General features: G+C 45.7%; 2 protein-coding genes across 2 annotated transcripts; one reads left to right on the top strand and one right to left on the bottom strand.

Annotated features, from left to right (window-relative positions):
* Positions 1 to 1,916: 1,916 nt before the first annotated feature.
* On the bottom strand, positions 1,917 to 6,130 carry LOC123407739 (BUD13 homolog). The gene is made up of 8 exons (XM_045100939.1): positions 5,793 to 6,130; positions 4,723 to 5,668; positions 4,573 to 4,637; positions 4,417 to 4,472; positions 3,504 to 3,607; positions 3,225 to 3,297; positions 2,952 to 3,132; positions 1,917 to 2,325 (listed from the first exon to the last, which is right to left on the bottom strand). The coding sequence occupies exons 1-8, from the start codon at positions 6,016 to 6,018 to the stop codon at positions 2,240 to 2,242; spliced, it is 1,737 nt and encodes a 578-aa protein (XP_044956874.1). The 5' UTR covers positions 6,019 to 6,130; the 3' UTR covers positions 1,917 to 2,239.
* An 8,105-nt stretch (positions 6,131 to 14,235) lies between these two features.
* LOC123413321 lies at positions 14,236 to 15,278 on the top strand. Its single transcript, XM_045106261.1, has 2 exons — positions 14,236 to 14,838; positions 14,930 to 15,278. Exons 1-2 carry the CDS (start codon positions 14,541 to 14,543, stop codon positions 15,073 to 15,075), a joined length of 444 nt encoding a protein of 147 aa, XP_044962196.1. The 5' UTR covers positions 14,236 to 14,540; the 3' UTR covers positions 15,076 to 15,278.
* The last annotated feature ends 4,073 nt before the right edge of the window (positions 15,279 to 19,351 follow it).

Here is a 19,351-nt window from a genome sequence, read left to right as displayed (position 1 = left end):
CCGTAATTCAACCCGGACGTCGTCAAAGTTCCCAGCAAGAAACCATTAGTCCATCTCGCTACAACTGCTAAAATTAACTCTCCAGACCTGGCGTAGGGGTCCTGCGAGGGGTGGAGAGTGGAGACAGGGGTACGTGCTCACCTGAGGTGGAGGCCGCGCCGGGGTCCGCGGAGGGGACATGCTGAATCTCCGAGAAGACGGGGCGGCGAGACGAGCCGGGGCGATGCGAACGTGCCGCAGGAGCGGAGCAGACGCCACCGCGATTGCATGCTCCGTTGGCTCGTCGGCTCATGACCGGCGGCAGGCGGAACCAGTGGCGGTGATGCCTGCTGTCTCCGTCTGTGGTAGCGGCGGGGAGGCGGACAAGCGCGACTTGAAAGGGAGCGAGGGATTTGGGCCAGGGCCAAGACCAGGCGGCAAGTTTTAATTTATCCATGAGGCTGCTACAACCGGGGGCCCAATACCCAACAACCGACTTAATAGCCACGGCGAAGCAACAAAACCCAATAGGGGGAGTTATCCCCGGCCGGAGAGGAAATGGGTTAGCTCAAAAAAAACAAAGTTTTTTTGGAGGGGGTTCAGTTACTTCCTTCCCTAATTAAATTAAATTAATTAGGAGCTAAGAAAATGAAATAATTTGAAAGTTTAATCCTCCTCCCTAAATAAAAAGAATATAACGTGCCTTCATTTCTTTTCAAGAAAAAAATGTCCATGTAAAAACTACTCAATCCGATCCACAATTTTGAACTAGAGTTAGTTCACAATTGCAACACTTATTATGGATCTTATGTAGTAAAATTCATAAATCACTTTGTTTAAATGCAGCAACCATCTGGACAATTTATGGTTTGATTTTGTACTGTCATAATATTTGTTGCATATTCGCACATATCTAGCTAGTCAAATCACATGTTCAAAAAAATATAGGAGTTAAAAAAATGAAATAATTTGAAAAGTTTAATCCTCCTCCCTAAATAAAAATAAAATATTTCACAGCTCTCTTGCCTTTATTATTTTTCAAGTAAAATTTGTCCATGTAAAAACTACTCCCTCCGATCCGAATAATTGTTGCACGTGTCTAGTTAGTCAAATGACATGTTGCAAAATTCTCTCTATAGTCACTTGTGGTATGTCTTTTTACCATTTTCCAAGTAAAATTTGTCCATGCAAAAACTAAGATTCATAAATCACTATGTTTAAATGCAGCAAAACATCTGGTCTGTTTATGGTTCGGTTTTGTACTGTTGGAATATTTGTTGCATCTATTTTCTGTATAGGCGCCCTTTCTTTCAGGAACATTTTACGTGTCTTCGTAAGTGATCTATTTTATGTGGAGAAGTTATAAGTATCCGATTCACTATCCACCTCAATAAAATGATGTATCCTTCGAACCACCTTTTTAGTCATGGCTAACTTTAGCTTGCCTCATTTTGTCTGGTGTTTGAATATGTTTCGAGTTCTTATGAGGGAATACGCAACATTCTTTGTACAATGTAGCTTACTGATCATTCTGGCATATTTCAAATGGCAAAGGAACTAGATGGGATTCTTGGTTCATCTAAAGCCGAAGCAGACTGATGCTTCCATCTCATATAGAGAAAATACTCACTCCGATATTTCAAACCATGTCGATGATAGGTTCATCTATTCCATGTTAACCTATTTGTTCAGTTAACTGTTAGTGTTACATCTATTACATCTGAATTGGCCTTGTTATGGTATGGGTATGCTAGAATATGCTGGTATAGCGTGGTGCTTAAGATCCTAACCTTTTTTTTTTAATTGAAACTGTTCCCTCGGTGTCTTACTATTCAGTTAATGTCTTCTCAAGTTAATCTGCTTTGAATATTAAAGCCTAGTTGTTGCAACAAATTAGTTACACGAAGCAGTTGACCGCATAAGGTCGAACGCAAAGCTTCAAGTTACACAAAACGTGCCTAAAAAATAATATGCTGTATACAGGAAGAATGTCACTAAAACTCTTCTGTGCCAAAACAAAATCTTTCAGCATATTTCCACCTACATACATGTTACAAAATGTTTTAAGTATCCAGCAAATGCACACCAAAACTGTTGCTCCACCAAGCTTTGAAACAAGCTACAGGGCTACTCAGCAGATCAATCATTCCTGGTCACCATGTGTTTGAAGAATAAAAGTTCACAAGGCTTCCTTCTCCTTTCAGGCACATTGGACAACCTCAGCAACTAATAAGACATGTTCCTGGAACAGCTGCAGCGCTCACATATCTGCCACGGACCAAAGATAGGCCTCTTGCTCCGTGGCCTGCTTATCGTTCTTTAGCTTGTACATGTCCATCTCGTATCCTGGAAACACACGTAAATGGATTTAGTGATGCCTGCCAGATGCATCGCAGCAAAGCGCATTGCAAATGAACCACAACATAAATCTGAGCCAACTAATGATGGACGGAAAGTTCTACACGTAAAAAATAAATCTGAAAACATGTTCTCTTATTTCCCGACACGATAAGATACATATCATTACCATTTTGCTCTTTTCCTTTTGTAACCATAACCAGGTTTTGAATAATTCAGGCAGAGAAACTTATCTTGGCTACGACAAACATGATATGCAAACAAATGAATGGAGGAACTGCACCAGATGCATCAGAAACATGACAGCTTGGCTAACAGTTTACAGTTATTGATTGAGCAGGTTAAAATGACGTGTTTTTCCCTTCTTATCCACCAATGCAACAAAAAGATGGCTCTCTTAAAAGAAACACAAAACTCTTCAAAACAAGAAAGGTATGAAGTGAAACTCAAACTATCCTAGTGGTTCATTTAAACCTGCCAGCCTACTAGGTAACTCAAATGGGAAGGTAGTGTTCAGTTTTCATGCCAAAAATTTAAGCCAACCTGGTTCTTTTGCCATGGCTCTTGAAAAACAGAAAGAAAAGAAAAAATGAATAAATCTGAAAGGCACATACCATTGCTGCGGTCCACTCCATCCCAATGACGCCCGGGTTTTATGCCATAACGGTTTGGAGGAGGATCTAACCCACGTTTCAGCCAGCTGTGAGCAGGTACATTTTGAGGAACTATAAAGCCGGATTCCTTCATCTTTTCATCATCTCCCAAGTCATTGAGAAGAAAGTCTGTATCTTTGCGCTGCAATGCATTAGCACACATGTCACCATTAACCAGAAGAACTACCATTGATAGATTCAATTAGCCAACTCCAAATCAAAAGCTGCAGTTACCTTGACAAGATGAGCCATAGGATCACCCCATCGGAGTCTGTTTTTCAGCATGCTGTCAAGCTCAGGATCATCCCTACACGTAAATAAACTCAACTTTAAATACTTTTCAGCTAGTTAGATATCTTCAGGTTCATTTGGAGAACAAAAAGCAGACAACACCGACACAAAAAAAAAGAGCACCTGATCAAAGTAGGAAACTTATTGTCGGTTACACAAATTCGCGAGAGATGTTAACAAGGATCAGGCCCCTTTTTGTGCAAGTTTAATAAGCAAAAATACCTTGTTCTCGCAAATGGCTGATCCTTCTCCTTTTCAAGCTCCTCCACTCGAGCCTCAGCTGCTCGTTTCTGCACCAACCCTTTACCCCATTCTATATGTTTTTCCTGCCAACAAAAACACCAGCTATTACTTATTAGCTATAGGCAGCGACATCCAGATAGAGATCCTGTTATTGAAATGACTCCAGATAAGTGAGGAAGAAGAAAAGGTGTATGAGTGATTATTCGATCATTTGCTGCATGTTGTCCCATACTTCAATGAACTCACTAATAAGTGAGATGGTTTCAACTAATCTGATTTCCCTCATATCCAGCAGGTGTCTTATCTGAATTTGTATGGATCAGTGGTTCATAGTGTGAATAGAGTGCTTACAGGGAACAGGGGAACTTGACATAAAGCGAAACCAGATTTTGGTTATGCAACAGTAACAACTTGTATGAGAGTGAACAAAGTTGGCATTAACAAGCTCTGTCCCTTTTAATGTTGTAATCTTTATAGTACTGAGTGGGAGCCTTCATAGCTTTTCTGTTTGCTGATCAGTCGTTATCCTTTCATATGTAGTGCCTGTTTTGTTTCTATACATAGAGATGTTCTTCTAGGCACTCTGCACACTGCACACCCTCTATTCCAACGGTCCCAAGGTACCATTTTATTCAAAGAAGTTAATAAATGTCGGTGCTTGCAGATAAAAAAAAGTGTGGGCCATAGTGCATTTTCTACAGTTTTGCCACAAGAACATGACACAATATCAGGATAAGTTAATTAGCACAAAACAATTGCTCATATCTATATTCTGTAGTCTGTACTACTAGAAACACATGAATTTTCATGTCACAAAGTATAATTAACCAGATGTTCAAATAAAACACAAAGATAGCTAAAAAAACCAGAGGAAGAGCATATAAATATCTACCTTTGGCTTCTCGTCTTTCTTTGCCTTCTGTATGTCTTCTTGATTTATCCTTTTTCCTGGGAAATGTCACAAAGCAATGTTAACACTGAAACTAGAACGTCTATATAGGTAACTGCCACCAAAAATGACCAAAACATGATAATGCACAGCGAATACCTTCCTTGTCTCGGAACACTACCTTTGCCCCTTTACCAGTGAACGAAGGGTCCTGTGCTGCAAACCTAAAATAGAAACACCATCCAACATATTACAAATCTTAGCAAAAGGAGTAAGCATATGCATTCCAAAACATGAAGTATCACTCACTTGAGCTTCTCATCCTCCTTAATCTTTTTGATGTCCTCTTTAACTTCCTCTGCTGACATCAACCCAGCTCTCCTTGTCTCTTTCGGAGCTCCTTCCTTTCTAACCTTCCTTGGAGAAGTGTCTCTCCCCTTACGAGGTGGAGATAAATCATCTGATCCAGACTTCCGACCCTTCCTTGGTGGAGAAATATCCCCATCTCCCAGGCTCTGTCCCAAATTTTGTCTTCTTGCGAGTGACAGGTCGTCCAGCTGTGCAGAGTCCTGGCGGTTCCGTCTTCGTGGCGGAGAGATGTCTCCGGGCTCCTCTGAATCATGCCGTGCTCGGCGCCGAGGGGGGGACCGGTTCTGAGGCTCCTCCGAGTCGTGCCTCGTGCGCCTCCGTGGTGGTGAGATGTCCTGAGGTTCCTCGGAATCATGGCGAGCTCGTCTCCTTGGTGGAGAGAGATCGTCTTGCTGCCTCGACTTTCGTGGTGGTGAGATGTCCTGGGGTTCCTCGGAATCATGGCGAGCTCGTCTCCTAGGAGGAGAGAGATCGTCCTGCCGCCTCGACTTCCGTGGTGGTGACAGATCACCTCCCTCTCCTGTACCCTTGCCCTCCGGTGAGGGTGTGTCGAGCCGCCTTTGCCTCTGCCTCTGCCTAGGCGGCGAAATGTCGCTCCCTGCAGCACCTCCACGCTTAGGAGATGGCGTGTCCTGCCGCTGCCTTCGCCGCGGGGGAGAGAGGTCCTCCTTCCTACCGGCGGCGCCACCTCCCCTCTCAGGCGACGGCGTGTCATTCCGGCGGCGGCGGCGGGGCGAGCCACTACCCGCAGGCTCCGGAACAGGCAAAGTGACCCACCCACTGCCGTCGTTAGCGATGGAGTTGTAGGGCCGGGCCGCGCGGATCGCCTCCATGCGCCGCATCCGCTTCACCTCGATGTCCTCGTTCACCTGAGGCTTCTCGTCCCCTGCAACCACACACAGCACGCCCAATTCCAGTCAAAACTCGCCGCGAATCCGGTGCAAATCTTCGATTATCAGACTAGAACCACGACCAGGTTTGGGGTCGAGATGGGGGGCCGAGATGCGTACCTGACGACGGCTCGTCCTCCTCGATCTGCACCGGCTTCTGCCACACGGGGTCCTCGTCGACGATTAGCACCCCTCCGGCGGAGGGCTTGGGGTTCTTCTTCTTCTTCTTGGCCTTCTTCTGGTCGCCGGCGGCGGCGGGGCCCGACTGGTACCGCCTGAGGTAGTCCTTCATGGACACCCCGGCCCCCGATGTGGAAGAAGACAGCGGCGGCTGCTTCGTCGCCATGGGTGGCGGCGCCGCGGGCCCCAAGGGCGCGGCTCGACGGGGGGCGGCGCCGGCGGCTATTGTTCGGCTGCGGCGAGGACGGCCGGGGTGGACCTGACGGGACTGTCTGAGCTGTTTGGGGGATGGGGAGAGGGAGAATACGTGGATCTTGATGAGGCTATGGACGGTCCAGATGGCTTCTCAAACTAGTACCGACGTACGGTCCAGATGGGTTTGATTGTTTGCCACAATCCAAAACCGTTCCGAATGAATCTGTGCGAAATGAATTTGTCGAACTAGCGACCGTGAATTTATGTGAGAGTCGAAATCCTAGTGCGCATATGTACACGAGCATATGTGATTGTAGATTATATATAGGATTTAAATAAACACGTATCGATGTGGAAGAGGGATGTGTCCGTGCTCACTTCATACCTTGATATATGTGTGTTTGTGGCTGAACTAAAGGCCTCTGTATAAATATGAAAGACACGTTCAGGTCAAAGCAAACATCCTCTTTTGATTCAGACGAATTTACTTAAAAAAAAATCATTTTCTTGTGCTTTTTCACAAGGTGATTTACTCAAAATATCACTTTTCGTCCTTGTGAGTGGTTGTAAGATCCACCCTTGTTAATCAGTTGTGTAGAGAGTGAATAAGAAAAGAATAGAAAAAAGGAGCTAAGGAGGTGCGTTGATGGATAAAAAGGGATCGAAAAAACAAAGAGAAACTCGGGACAATTAGTAGGGTGAAGTGGAATCGTTGAGACAAGCAGGCCTAATATGTGACATGTTAATGATGTGTATTTAACCAATAAAAGTGTGATATAGAGCATGTTGGTGCAAATGTATTGTGAATGGTAACAATGTCCACAATTATGGCTTGACAGTGAAAAGTGTAAGTATAGCATCTCTTTTAGGATGTATTTTTTCATCTTCCAAAACAGATCGAAATGTTGTTCAAATGAAGAAGCTACGTGGCACAACCACTATAACATCTTTCGTTTCTAAGTTTCCAGTGTCTTTTTCTTATAGTGTACAAAATAGGATTCATCTTTAGCTCGTATGACTATCCACCTTTAGCTCGTTGGTTGGTTCTCCAATTTCTATAACATATTTTTTTTTTGTTGAAAATGGTCCGTTCGATTATGACATCGCTGATGGGAACCTAGTTGCCTAGCTAAACAATGTCGTTTTTGGGTTTTCCTTCGTCTATAGCAATCGGTTGGCAAAGATTGTCTCTTCTAGCCTTATGGCTTGAATGAACACAATAAATTATGTATGATGGACAAATAAAGCAAGTCATGCAGCCCACAAATATTAACTGTTATAGTGTTTGTTGGTCATCTAATATACACTACCCTAATTGATGTTGTTGATTGTGATACAATTGGGACTCCATATCTTGCGTCCTATAGTACTTATGGCTATTTGGTTTCTCCACCATTGTCTGTTAGATATCACAGTGAATTGATCCGAGGTAAATGTTCTAGCAACAACATACTTGTCACAAATTTTATATACCACCAACTATACATTGAGTGTGTTCTCTCCATGATGAATCATTTCGATCAACACCTACCATTTGTATCACATTAATTGGTAGCAGCTAGAATGCAAGAAAAGAAAGATAGATATTAACTTGAGAATATGAAACATCCGGAAGGAAAGGCTTTGAGGAAAGCGGAATCCATGTAACACACCGTATGTTGCCGCGATGCCACTTCATTTTCTAATGGCGGAGGCTACTGTTACATCTTCTATGGTCTAGAGCGATGTGAGATCTTTGAATATATAATTTAGTCTCCTTAAATTGAATGAATCTATGTACTAGGGAAACACAATCCCCCATCTATTTCATCTCTTTGCATTTCCTTCTAGAGTTTAACTATACAAAATTCACGTCGTTGTTGTATTATGTGTTGGGGAACGTAGTAAATTCAAAATTTTCCTACGCCATACAAGGATCTATCTATGGAGAGACCAGCAACGAGCAAGAGGGAAGAGCATCTTCATACCTTTGAAGATCGCTAAGCGGAAGCGTTACTAGAACGCGGTTGATGGAATCATACTCGCAGCGATTCAGATCGCGGTGTGATTTTCGATCTACGTGTCGAATCACGGCACCTCCGCATTCAACACACGTGCAACCCGGTGATGTCTCCAACACCTTGAACCAGCAAGGAGGGAGGAGAGGTTGAGGGAGAGCTCCGGCAGCACGACGACGTGGTGGCGGTGGAGCTACGTGGAACTCCGGCAGGGCTTCGCCAAGCACCGCGGAGGACGAGGAAGAAGAGAGGTAGGGCTATGCCGAGAGGGAGAGGTTTGTGCATCTCAAAACAACCCCAACTCATGGGTATATATAGGAGGAGAGGGAGGAGTGGGCGCCATCTCTAGGGTTCCCACCCTAGGGGTGGTGGCAGCCCCATCTGGCGCCAGGAGGTGGCGGCCAGGGCAGGGAGAGGGGGGCTGGCACGCCAGGTGGGCCTGGGCCCCCTCCTGCGCTAGGGTTGCCCCCCTCCCTTCTTTGCAACGCCTTGGGCTGGGTGGGAGGCGCACCAGCCCACCAAGGGGCCGGTTCCCTCCCACACTTGGCCCATGTAGCATCCCTGGGCTGGTGGTCCCTTCCGGTGGTCCCGGTACGTTACGAGTGACGCCCGAAACATTTCCGGTGTCCAAAATCTCATTTTCTATACATAATTCTTTACCTCCGGACCATTCCGAAGCTCCTCGTGATGTCCGGGATCTCATTAGGGACTTCGAACAATCTTCGGTAACCACGTACACTATTTCCCTATAACCTAGCGTCATCGAACCTTAAGTGTGTAGACCCTACGGGTTCGGGAGACGTGCAGACATGACCGAGACATCTCTCCGGCCAATAACCAACAGCGGGGTGTGGATATTCATATTGGTTCCCACACGTTCCACGATGATCTCATCGGATGAACCACGATGTCAGGGATTCAATCAATCCCGCATGCAATTCCCTTTGTCTATCAGTATGATACTTGCCCGAGATTCGATCGTCGGTATCCCTATACCTTGTTCAATATCGTTTGCCGGCAAGCCTCTTTACTCGTTCCGTAGCACATCATCCCGTGACTAACTCCTTAGTCACATTGAGCTCATTATGATAATGTTCTACCGAGTGGGCCCAGAGATACCTCTCCGTCACACGGAGTGACAAATCCCGGTCTCGATTCGTACCAACTCAACAGACACTTTTGGAGATACCCGTAATGCATCTTTATAGTCATCCAGTTACGTTGTGACGTTTGATACACCTAAAGCACTTCTACGGTATCCGGGAGTTGCACAATCTCACGGTCCAAGGAAATGATACTTGACATTAGAAAAGCACTAGCAGACGAACAACACGATCTAGTGCTATGCTTAGGACTGGGTCTTGTCCATCACATCATTCTCCCAATGATGTGATCCCGTTATCAACGGCATCCAATGTCCATGATCAGGAAACCATGATCATATGTTGATTAACGAGCTAGCCAACTAGAGGCTTACTAGGGACATATTGTGATCTATATATTCACACATGTATTACTGTTTCTGGTTAATACAATTATAGCATGAACAACAGACAATTATCATGAACAAGGAAATATAATAATAACTACTTTATTATTGCCTCTAGGGCATATTTCCAACATTATGTGGGATCAACATAGTTGCAGTCACCCACCAAAAGATCGAGCGAGAGAAGTTTTCAACACCAAGCGACGTTCCTTTTCATTAACTTGATATGGTGAAGAAATAAAAGCGATGGAATGCATAATAAAGGTTGCCATCACAAGGGGCAATATAAAGTGACGTTCCTTTTCATTAACAGATTGCACATTCAAAAATAAAAAGCGCATGACAACCTCTGCTTCACTCTGCGAAGGGCATATCTTTTACTTTTCATGTCGAGTCAACTTCTTATTCCAATCTATTAATTCCTTAGTTGGCAAGCATCATATGGTGGGGAAAGATCCAGACACATATATACAACTGAATATAGGTGATAATGATTCATTATTTGTTGACATTATCCCCGAGATACATAAGTTGGGAGGCGAAATTTTAAGCCCCTGTCTTCCTTGTGTTTGACTGAAACTGTTTGTTCTAAAAGTATACTTTGAGTGTCAGCAATCATGGAAGACTAAATGATAGTTGAGTATGTGGAATTTGCTGAACCAAAGCTCTTACATAGACTCTTCCTGAAAATAAGATGAATTGTAATTGTTTGATGACTGAAAACATAGTTTGCTATTTTTCTAGAAAGTTTATGGTCTATACTTTAACATGTGAATAACTTGCTACTCGATCTTGAGAAGCTTTATGAGAAATACTTGCTAGTTACGATGCTAGAAAAATGTCTGAAATTATCCTTGATCAATATTATACATTATGCTAGCATTCACACTTCATAAATTATTTCTTTTATCATTTACCTACTCGAGGACGAGTAGGAATTAAGCTTGGGGATGCTGAAACGTCTCCAATGTATCGATAATTTATGAACTATTCATGTCATATTTGCCTAGGTTTATAATAACTTTATATGGTATTGATGCACTTTATGTGATTTATTTAAAACTAACCCGGACTGGCGTTGTTTTCAGCAGAATTACCGTGGTGTTGTTTTTTGTGCAGAAAATGAAAGTTCTCGGAATCGCCCGAAACTTTTTTATGATTTTTTCTGCAACATATGACCATCGTTAGAGAAAATAACCACCAGAGGAGGGTTTCCACGGAGGCACAAGCCAACATATCGCGGCCTAGGCCTTGGTCGCGTCCTGATGGATTGTGGGGACCACGTGGCTCCGTTGTGCGTGATTCCAACGCTGAAAAATCCTATAAATCCCAGAAACCCCAAAAGTAAAGAGAGAACTTCCGCTCCACCGCCGCAACTCTCTATATTGCCAAAAAACCAATCTGGAGCAATTCCAGTACCCTGCCGGAGAGGGAAAACCATCACCGGTGGCCATCTTCATCATCCCGGCAGAGGTCATGACGAGGAGGGAGTAGTTCACCCTCGAGGTTGAGGATATATACCAGTAGCTATGTGTTCAATCTCTCTCTCTCTCTCTCTTTCTCTCGTGTTCTTGAGATGGCACGATCTCAAGAACACGGTCTTTGTTAATATAGTTGGATCATATGATGTATTTCCCTTACCATCTAGTTGTGATGAATTGAGTCTTTTCTTTTAAGATCTCATCATGTTGGATTGAGCATATTGGTATGAGAGCACTTGATATATGTTGAGGCATCAACTGGTTCCGGTGACCTTGGGGATCTATGCATAGGGGTTGATTGCACGTTTTCATACCATGTTCTCCGATAAAAATCTTGGGGTGCTCCTTGCACGTTCTTTGTGCTGGATTGAATATGATAGCTCTGAAATTGGTTGATGCATGTCGCATAATTTACCCACGGATACTTGAGGTGACATTGGAGTATCTAGGTGACATTAGGGTTGATTGATATGTACCATTGGTGTTATTCTAGTACGAACTCTTAGATAGATCGAACAGAAAGGATAGCTTGATGTTATCTTAGTACGAACTATTGAATAGATTGAACGGAAAGGATAGCTTGATGTTATGTTAGTACGTACTCTTGAATAGATTGATCGGAAAGAATAACTTTTAGGTGGTTCTACTACCTACACAATTTCATCTTATTTTCTCCACTAGTTAGGAACTTTAGAGTGATTTTTTGTTGCACGTTGAGGGATCCAACTATGTTAGCATTGTTGAGAGAATGCACTAGTGAAAGTATGTACCCTGGGCCTTATTTCCAAGCATTAATACAACGTTTTGCTTGTTGTTTGCCACTTGTTACTTTGTTGTTTTTATATTTTCAGATTACAAAAACCTATGTCTACCATCCATATTGCATTTGTATCACCATCTCTTCTCCGAACTAGTGCACCTATATAATTTACCATTGTATTGGGTGTGTTGGGGACACAAGAGATTTCTTGTATTTGATTGCATGGTTGCTTGAGAGAGACATCTTCATCCTACACCTCCCATGGACTGATAAACTTAGGTCACCCACTTGAGGGAAAATTGCTACTGTCCTACAAAACTCTGCGCTTGGAGGCCCAACACGAGTCTACAAGAATAAACTTGTGTAGTAGACATCTCATACCTTCTCGGTATGAATGTAATTACGTTTCGATACTGAATTGGCAATACAAATCCACGTGGGTGATGTATGTAATGGCTACATGCTCACATGGATCGTTCTGTTCGGATATATATATCCTGATTGACAAGGATTGAATTCATTGAAATGCCTTAATATTTCAAATCTAATGATAATTTACAACATGTATGTGTGAAGCTTCAGAAGTCATTTTATGACTCTGAAGAGGTCAGAGAGTTGTGTGGTACAACCGACTAAGTGAATTACTCCTTGACAAGGATTTCTCTATAATACTAATGATTGTTGATGTGTATTCATGAAGATATCCTGAATTAGATTTAAATCTTCTTATTGACGTGGATGATCATATCATCAATGTCTATACAAGACATATTAGATACACACATTCATTTTGAGACGGATATTTGGGTCAAACCAAATGATGCTAAGTTTATAGCTTGAGCATATTCCCTCGGAAATAAATGTATGTCAGTCTTCATATATCTAGAAATATTGAAAAAGTTCAGTATGCATATATCTTATTAGAGACACATATGGTCATACTATACCTTACATGGGACACAAGCCCATTCAAACCTAGGGGAGATGGTGAAGTGATAGTGGACATGAAGTTCCATATACGAATACCATTGGAGAATTCATATGCATTGCAAAAGTAAGTCAGGCTTGACACTATATTTGTTGGCAATTTATTGAGAGTGCATCCCCAATAAAAGATATAATGGTTGGTGTAATGAATATCGTGAAATATGCCCAAAACACAAAAGGTCTTGATTAATTCCATTGAGGAAATCAAGATGGGACCATGGTGTGATATCCTGACAGTGGTCGATGATCTGATCCCAACAATGCTATATCAAAGGCTAGATTTACTGGAAGAGTATTCTGATGGAAGCCTTCAGAATAGACTCTAAATGGGTCCTTCATGTGATCATTCTGCCATTACTACCTTTGAAGCATGACAAGATATACATGTCTTCGCAGAATGACATGTGGAGATTCATTGGAATCAATTATCATTATCTACCAAGATAATGTCACTTGTACTGCCTATGGGTTATATTTATCCTCGTGAATTACAGAAATGTAAGAGGCTAGTCCGCAAACCAATTATTGTAAGGTTCGCAATGTCTCTACGAGCGTTTATATTTCAGAATCAGGTTCATGAAATTGGTATGAGACAACATTGATGTTTGCAAAGTTTAGGGGGAGTGAAATCCTAAGTTGTAACCTGTTGATGATCTTCAGATCATTCCTATTGCACTCTTTTTTCCTTTATGAATTTTCCATGATGGTTTCTCATATAAGGTTTTTAAGGAGACAATATAAATACAAATGCGGATGTATTCTATATTAGTTTCTTTTTATATTTTTTCATTGGATTTTAAAGGAGTTTTCGATGGCATATTATTATAAGGTTTCTGCTTAATTTTTCGCACATGATTTTTGAAGGAGTTTTCAGTTTGTAATATACATGTGACGAATTGATCAAGAGGGAGTTTGAGAAATAAACATGTGATCAGTTGTATGAAAGGGATGCCTTTAGAAGGTGCCTGTTGGGAAAAAATGTCTCCTCAACACACTCCTCATCTTTTATATAAGTGGGTCCGTTATAATGTTGTTTGTCTCTTTACGTTTGCTCTACAACAAAAACAACTTCAATTGAAGTACGAGACCTGGTAGCCTGCCCTGCCCATCTTTGATGATGGGCCGTTTCCACGGTAGTCAATCGATCAGTAAACGTATATTGGTTACCCCGGCCGCCGTGTCCCGGCCCGGCCATCCAGCACGTGCCCCCAACCGTAGCACGTAACGACCACCAATCACCGGATATTGAGAGTCAGCTAGCGCCTCCCCCGGTTGAGCTCCATCGACGCCGTCGTGCAAGCCGTCATCCGGACCGGCCTTCTCCACGCCGCGTGGCCTCGTATGGTTCGTATGGGCATCTTCGTCCCTCCACCTGTTCAATCATCGTCTTCAACATCTGACTTGAACTCGAACGGCGCCGTCGTGCATGCCGTCGTCCGGCCTCCTCCTCGCCCCGTGGCCTCGTATCCTCCTACGTGCCTCTTTGCTCCCTCCACCTAGCTATCACTACCCAGTACCGATATAGTCGTCGTCTTCCTTCCACCCTGCGACCGCGACCGCGACCAATACCATATGGAATTTGCTCACTAGCACTGCCCACCACGTAGCCACGTAGCCACGTACACAAAGCCTGTACATACATACATATATATAAGTTGTCAGTATCAGTGGAAATATAAGTCAGTCAGACAACAGTTGATCTCTCGTGCCTTTAGAAACCACGTACGTACTCACCGTCCATTGATCTTTGATTGATTTGTCTCTCCGCCCCGGCCGTCCATGAGGAGCTCCGTGCACGTGCCAGCTGCGGTAGAGGCGCTGCTTGGCCACCCGGTGGCGGCCCTGTCGGAGAGGCCGGCGCCGCGGCTGACGCGGCTGCTGGTGAACGTCACGGTGGAGCGGAGCCTGTGGCCCGTGCATGTGCTGCTGGCCGCCGACGCCACCGTGGCCGACCTCGCGCGCGCAGCCGTCGCCGTATACGCCTCCGAGGATCGCAGGCCGCAGCTCCCCGGCGACGACGGCGCCACAGACGCGGCCGCACGGTTCGAGCTGCACCTCTCCAAATACGCCCTCGACGGTAAGTAAGATCCAGACCGCGTTGCGTAAGCCTTCCTTCCTCCTTTAAACCTCCCCGTCCGCCAGAATTAATCAAGATTCCGTTGATGCAGCTCTGGACCCGGAGGCGAAGGTGGTGGACCTGTGCTCTCGCAACTTCTTCCTCTGCGCGACCAGGTCGACGCTGAGATCATCATCTGCTTCTTCGCTCATCACTGCCACCATGTCTCACAAGCAGGCCTGCTCACAAGGAAAGTAGCGTGTGCCATGGAAAATGAGTTTGATGTTCGATCCTTCTTTGGTTGATCGGTCTATGCTCGTACGTAGGTACGTACGGTTCGGATACGTACATGCCCGGAGTATGTACGAGCTCAAGTCTCGAGATATGTACTTGGCGACCATGTATGTTTACAGTTGCAACGTCTATATTGAGTTTTATTGAAGAGGCCTCTCCTTAATCGGAAATTGCTTTTGGCTCCCGAGCTCCATGGAGGCCCTTAATCGGAAATTGCTTTTGGCTCCCGAGCTCCATGGAGGCCTTTAAATTTGAAACTCAAATTTCATGAAAATTCGTATTTTTATATTTCAAAAAATTCTGAAAAAATAGAGGATAAGTGAAGGCTGTATGTAAATTTTTAGAAAAAAATATATTGAAATGAGGGCTGTGCAAAAAAGCAAAAAAGACAAATCTGAGGCTTTTTTATACATGACACTATTCATCGTTTCAGGCCATGAATTTGTCTTTTTTGTGCAGATCGTATTTCAAGGTATTTCATCCTAAATTTTTGCACACATACACATAACATCCTTCTTTACTTCCATATTTTTTTTCAGATTTTTTTAAAACTGAAAATTTTGAATTTTGAATTATTGAAAAATTCCGGCCTCCATAGAGGCCGAGCTCCAAACGTCCGCACTCCTCCTTAATAAGCTATATATTTTACTACTACTCCCTGCATTTTTAAATAATTATAGTTGTAGAAAATTAGTCTATTTTTTCCCAACTATAATTATTTAGATATAAAGGGAGTGTAATTTTTACCCCCGTCCGCGGAGTGGATGACCCGAGCTTAACCGACAAATGATAAAGGTCATGTTGTTAGGTTGATCTCTTCCCGAGTGGGCCCAACGGCCCACCGGACCCTGATCTATGCGCCCTGATCGGGGGCGCCCAACCCGTTAGGGTTGGTGGCCCCTTGTGACCCGTGCTATATAAACACAGGTGGGGTGCCGGTGCACGGGACACGAGGTTCGTCGCCGCCACAAACCCCACCTACAAACCCATCCGATCTAGGGTTAGCGCGGTGCTCACGAGAAGCTCCACCGACGCCACACCCTTCTTTGTTACCACCGCCGTCACCACCTCGCGATGGACGCCGGTGCGAGCTCATCAAGCTCGGGACAAGGTAAAAACCATGGCTACTACCGTGACCCATCTAACCTAGAGGATCCACGGGTCTATCAATTGTATCATGAGCCGCTAGGCATTAGATGTGTTTCGGTTTAAAGAAGCACAAGCAAAGTATTTCCCATCCCCGAGATGAACCCTAGAAGGGCAAAGTCCAAAGGAAAAAGAAAAGCATCACCGGAGCCCTCTCTGGCAAAGAGCGCCGCCTCGGCTGCGTCTGTTCCTCTCGATCCCCACACACATCGGCAAGCCGAGGTGTGGCGAAGAAGAACCCACCTCTTCGGAGGCAAAGAAACAAATCGAATTGGATCCGAAAAAGCAAAAAAAAGGGGAACAAGCAAAGAAATCACTCCTCCGGGGGCAAAGTCCACGGGCGCCACCGTTGGGGCCACTTGATGGCGACGCGCTCACCTGAAGGTGAACGCGCAAGCCGGAAGGGGGCCAAGGGGGCGCCGCTGTCCGTCTGCTGCCTCTGCTCATTTTGGGCTGGTGGTGGTTGGAGGTAAAGAAAGTATGTCGAAAGGGGAACCACAGCCGACCGCTCGACGGCGGCGCACCCACCGCAATGTGTGTGCGCAGCCGGCGAGGGAATGCCACGGCTCCGGCGAGGGAACCACGTGCCAGAGAAGCTGCTGCCTCGCAAGCTGCGGGTGCGTAGAGCGGCGCGCAGGGGAAAGGAACAGAGGCGCGCGCGGCACGGTGGTCCTTGACCCCGTCGCCGACGGCCTGTCTGGACCTCGCCGGTGGCCAGCCGCCGCCGAACACGGAGCTCGCACGAGATGTGCGGGAGAGCCACGACAGAGAGCGGCGGGGAGGGGAAAAGAATGGGCGCTATAGGTTCCCTGGTGGCTGCAACTCGTTTTTGATCGAGCGCAACGCCCGCTGGAGCGTCGGATTGCATCCGACGGCGCAGGAGAAACCCTAGAACGGCGCAGGCCAGTTGGGCCGAAAGCCTTTAGGCCACAGGCTGGTTTGGGCCAAAAGGGGAGATAGAATGCCAGCCCAGGCCGAGGCGAGGCCTCAGGCAGGCGGGAGGAGCGCCGACCCAGGTAGAGGCAGGTGGCTAGAGGCCACAAGGAGCTGGTCTGTGTTGGAAATATGCCCTAGAGGCAATAATAAAATGGTTATTATCATATTTCCTTGTTCATGATAATCGTCTATTGTTCATGCTATAATTGTATTAACAGGAAACAGTAATACATGTGTGAATAAATAGATCACCATGTGTCCCTAGCAAGCCTCTAGTTGGCTAGCTCGTTGATCAATAGATGATCAAGGTTTCCTGATCATGGACATTGGATGTCATTGATAACGGGATCACATCATTAGGAGAATGATGTGATGGACAAGACCCAATCCTAAGCATAGCACTAGATCGTGTTGTTCGTATGCTAAAGCTTTTCTAATGTCAAGTATCTTTTCCCTCGACCATGAGATTGTGCAACTCCCGGATACCGCAGGAGTGCTTTGGGTGTATCAAACGTCACAACCTAACTGGGTGACTATAAAGGTGCACTACGGGTATCTCTGAAAGTGTCTGTTGGGTTGGCACGAATCGAGATCGAGATTTGTCACTCCGTGTGACGAAGAGGTATCTCTGGGCCCACTCGGTAGAACATCATCATAATGAGCTCAGTGTGACTAAGGAGTTAATCACGGGATGATGTGCTACGGAACGAGTAAAGAGACTTACCATAACGAGATTGAACAAGGTATAGGGATACCGACGATCAAATCTCGGGCAAGTTCTATACCGACAGACAAAGGGAATTGTATACGGGATTGATTGAATCCTTGACATCGTGGTTCATCCGATGAGATCATCGAGGAACATGTGGGAGCCACCATGGGTATCCAGACCCCGCTGATGGTTATTGGCCGGAGAGGTGTCTCGGTCATGTCTGCATGCCTCCCGAACCCGTAGGGTCTACACACTTAAGGTTCGATGACGCTAGGGTTATAGGGAATTGTTATACGAGGTTACCGAAGTTGTTCGGAGTCCCGGATGAGATCCCGGACGTCACGAGGAGCTCCGGAATGGTCCGGAGGTGAAGATTGATATATAGGATGGATGGGTTTGGACGCCGGAAATGTTTCCGGCACCACCGGCAATGTGCGGGGACCACCGGAAGGGTTCCGGAGGCCCACCGGGCGGGGCCACCAGCCCTGGGAGGCTACATGGGCCAAGTGTGAGAGGGAACCAGCCCCTGGGTGGGCTGGTGTGCCCCCCACACCCAGCCCAAGGTGCCTAAGAGAGGGAAGGGGGGGGGTACCCTAGCGGAGGTGGGCCTAAGGCCCACCAGGGGGTGCGCCACCTCCTCCTCCCCTCCTGGCCGCCACCTCCTGCCCCATCTAGGGCTGCCGCACCCCTTGGTGATGGGAACCCTAAGGGGGGCGCCACCCTCCCCTTCCCCCTATATATAGTGGGGTTTTTGGCCATTGGAGACACGGGAATTTCTCCCTCTCTCGGCGCAGTCCTGTCTCTCTTCTTCCTCCTCTCCCACCGTGCTTGGCGAAGCCCTGCCAGGAGACCTTGTCGCTCCATCGCCATTACACCGTCGTGCTGCCGGAGTTCTTCCCCAACCTCTCCCTCCTCCTTGCTGGATCAAGGTGCGGGAGACGTCACCGGGCTGCACGTGTGTTGAACGCGGAGGTGTCGTGGTTCGGCACTAGATCGGAATCACACCGCAATCTGAATCGCAGCGAGTACGACTCCATCAACCACGTTCTAGCAACGCTTCCGCTTAGCGATCTTCAAAGGTATGAAGATGCTCTCACCCCTCTCTCGTTGCTGGTTTCTACATAGGAAGATCTGAATATGGCGTAGGATTTTTTTTGAATTTTGCTACATTACCCAACAGTGGCATCCGAGCCAGGTTTTCTATGCGTAGATTCTTTGCACGAGTAGAACACAAAAGGTTGTGGGCGCTGATTTTGTCAATCGATTGCCGCTACTAGTCTTATTATTTTCCGACGGTATTGTGGGATGAAGCGGCCCGGACCGATCTTACACGTACGCTTACGTGAGATAGGTTCCACCGGCTAACATGCACATGGTGCATAAGGTGGCTAGCGGGTGTTTGTCTCTCCCACTCTAGTCGGATTGGATTTGATGAAAAGGGTCCTT

Source organism: Hordeum vulgare, chromosome 7H (assembly GCF_904849725.1).
Source record: "Hordeum vulgare subsp. vulgare chromosome 7H, MorexV3_pseudomolecules_assembly, whole genome shotgun sequence".
Taxonomy (NCBI): Eukaryota; Viridiplantae; Streptophyta; class Magnoliopsida; order Poales; family Poaceae; genus Hordeum; species Hordeum vulgare.
This window is presented reverse-complemented; position numbering and strand designations above follow the sequence as displayed.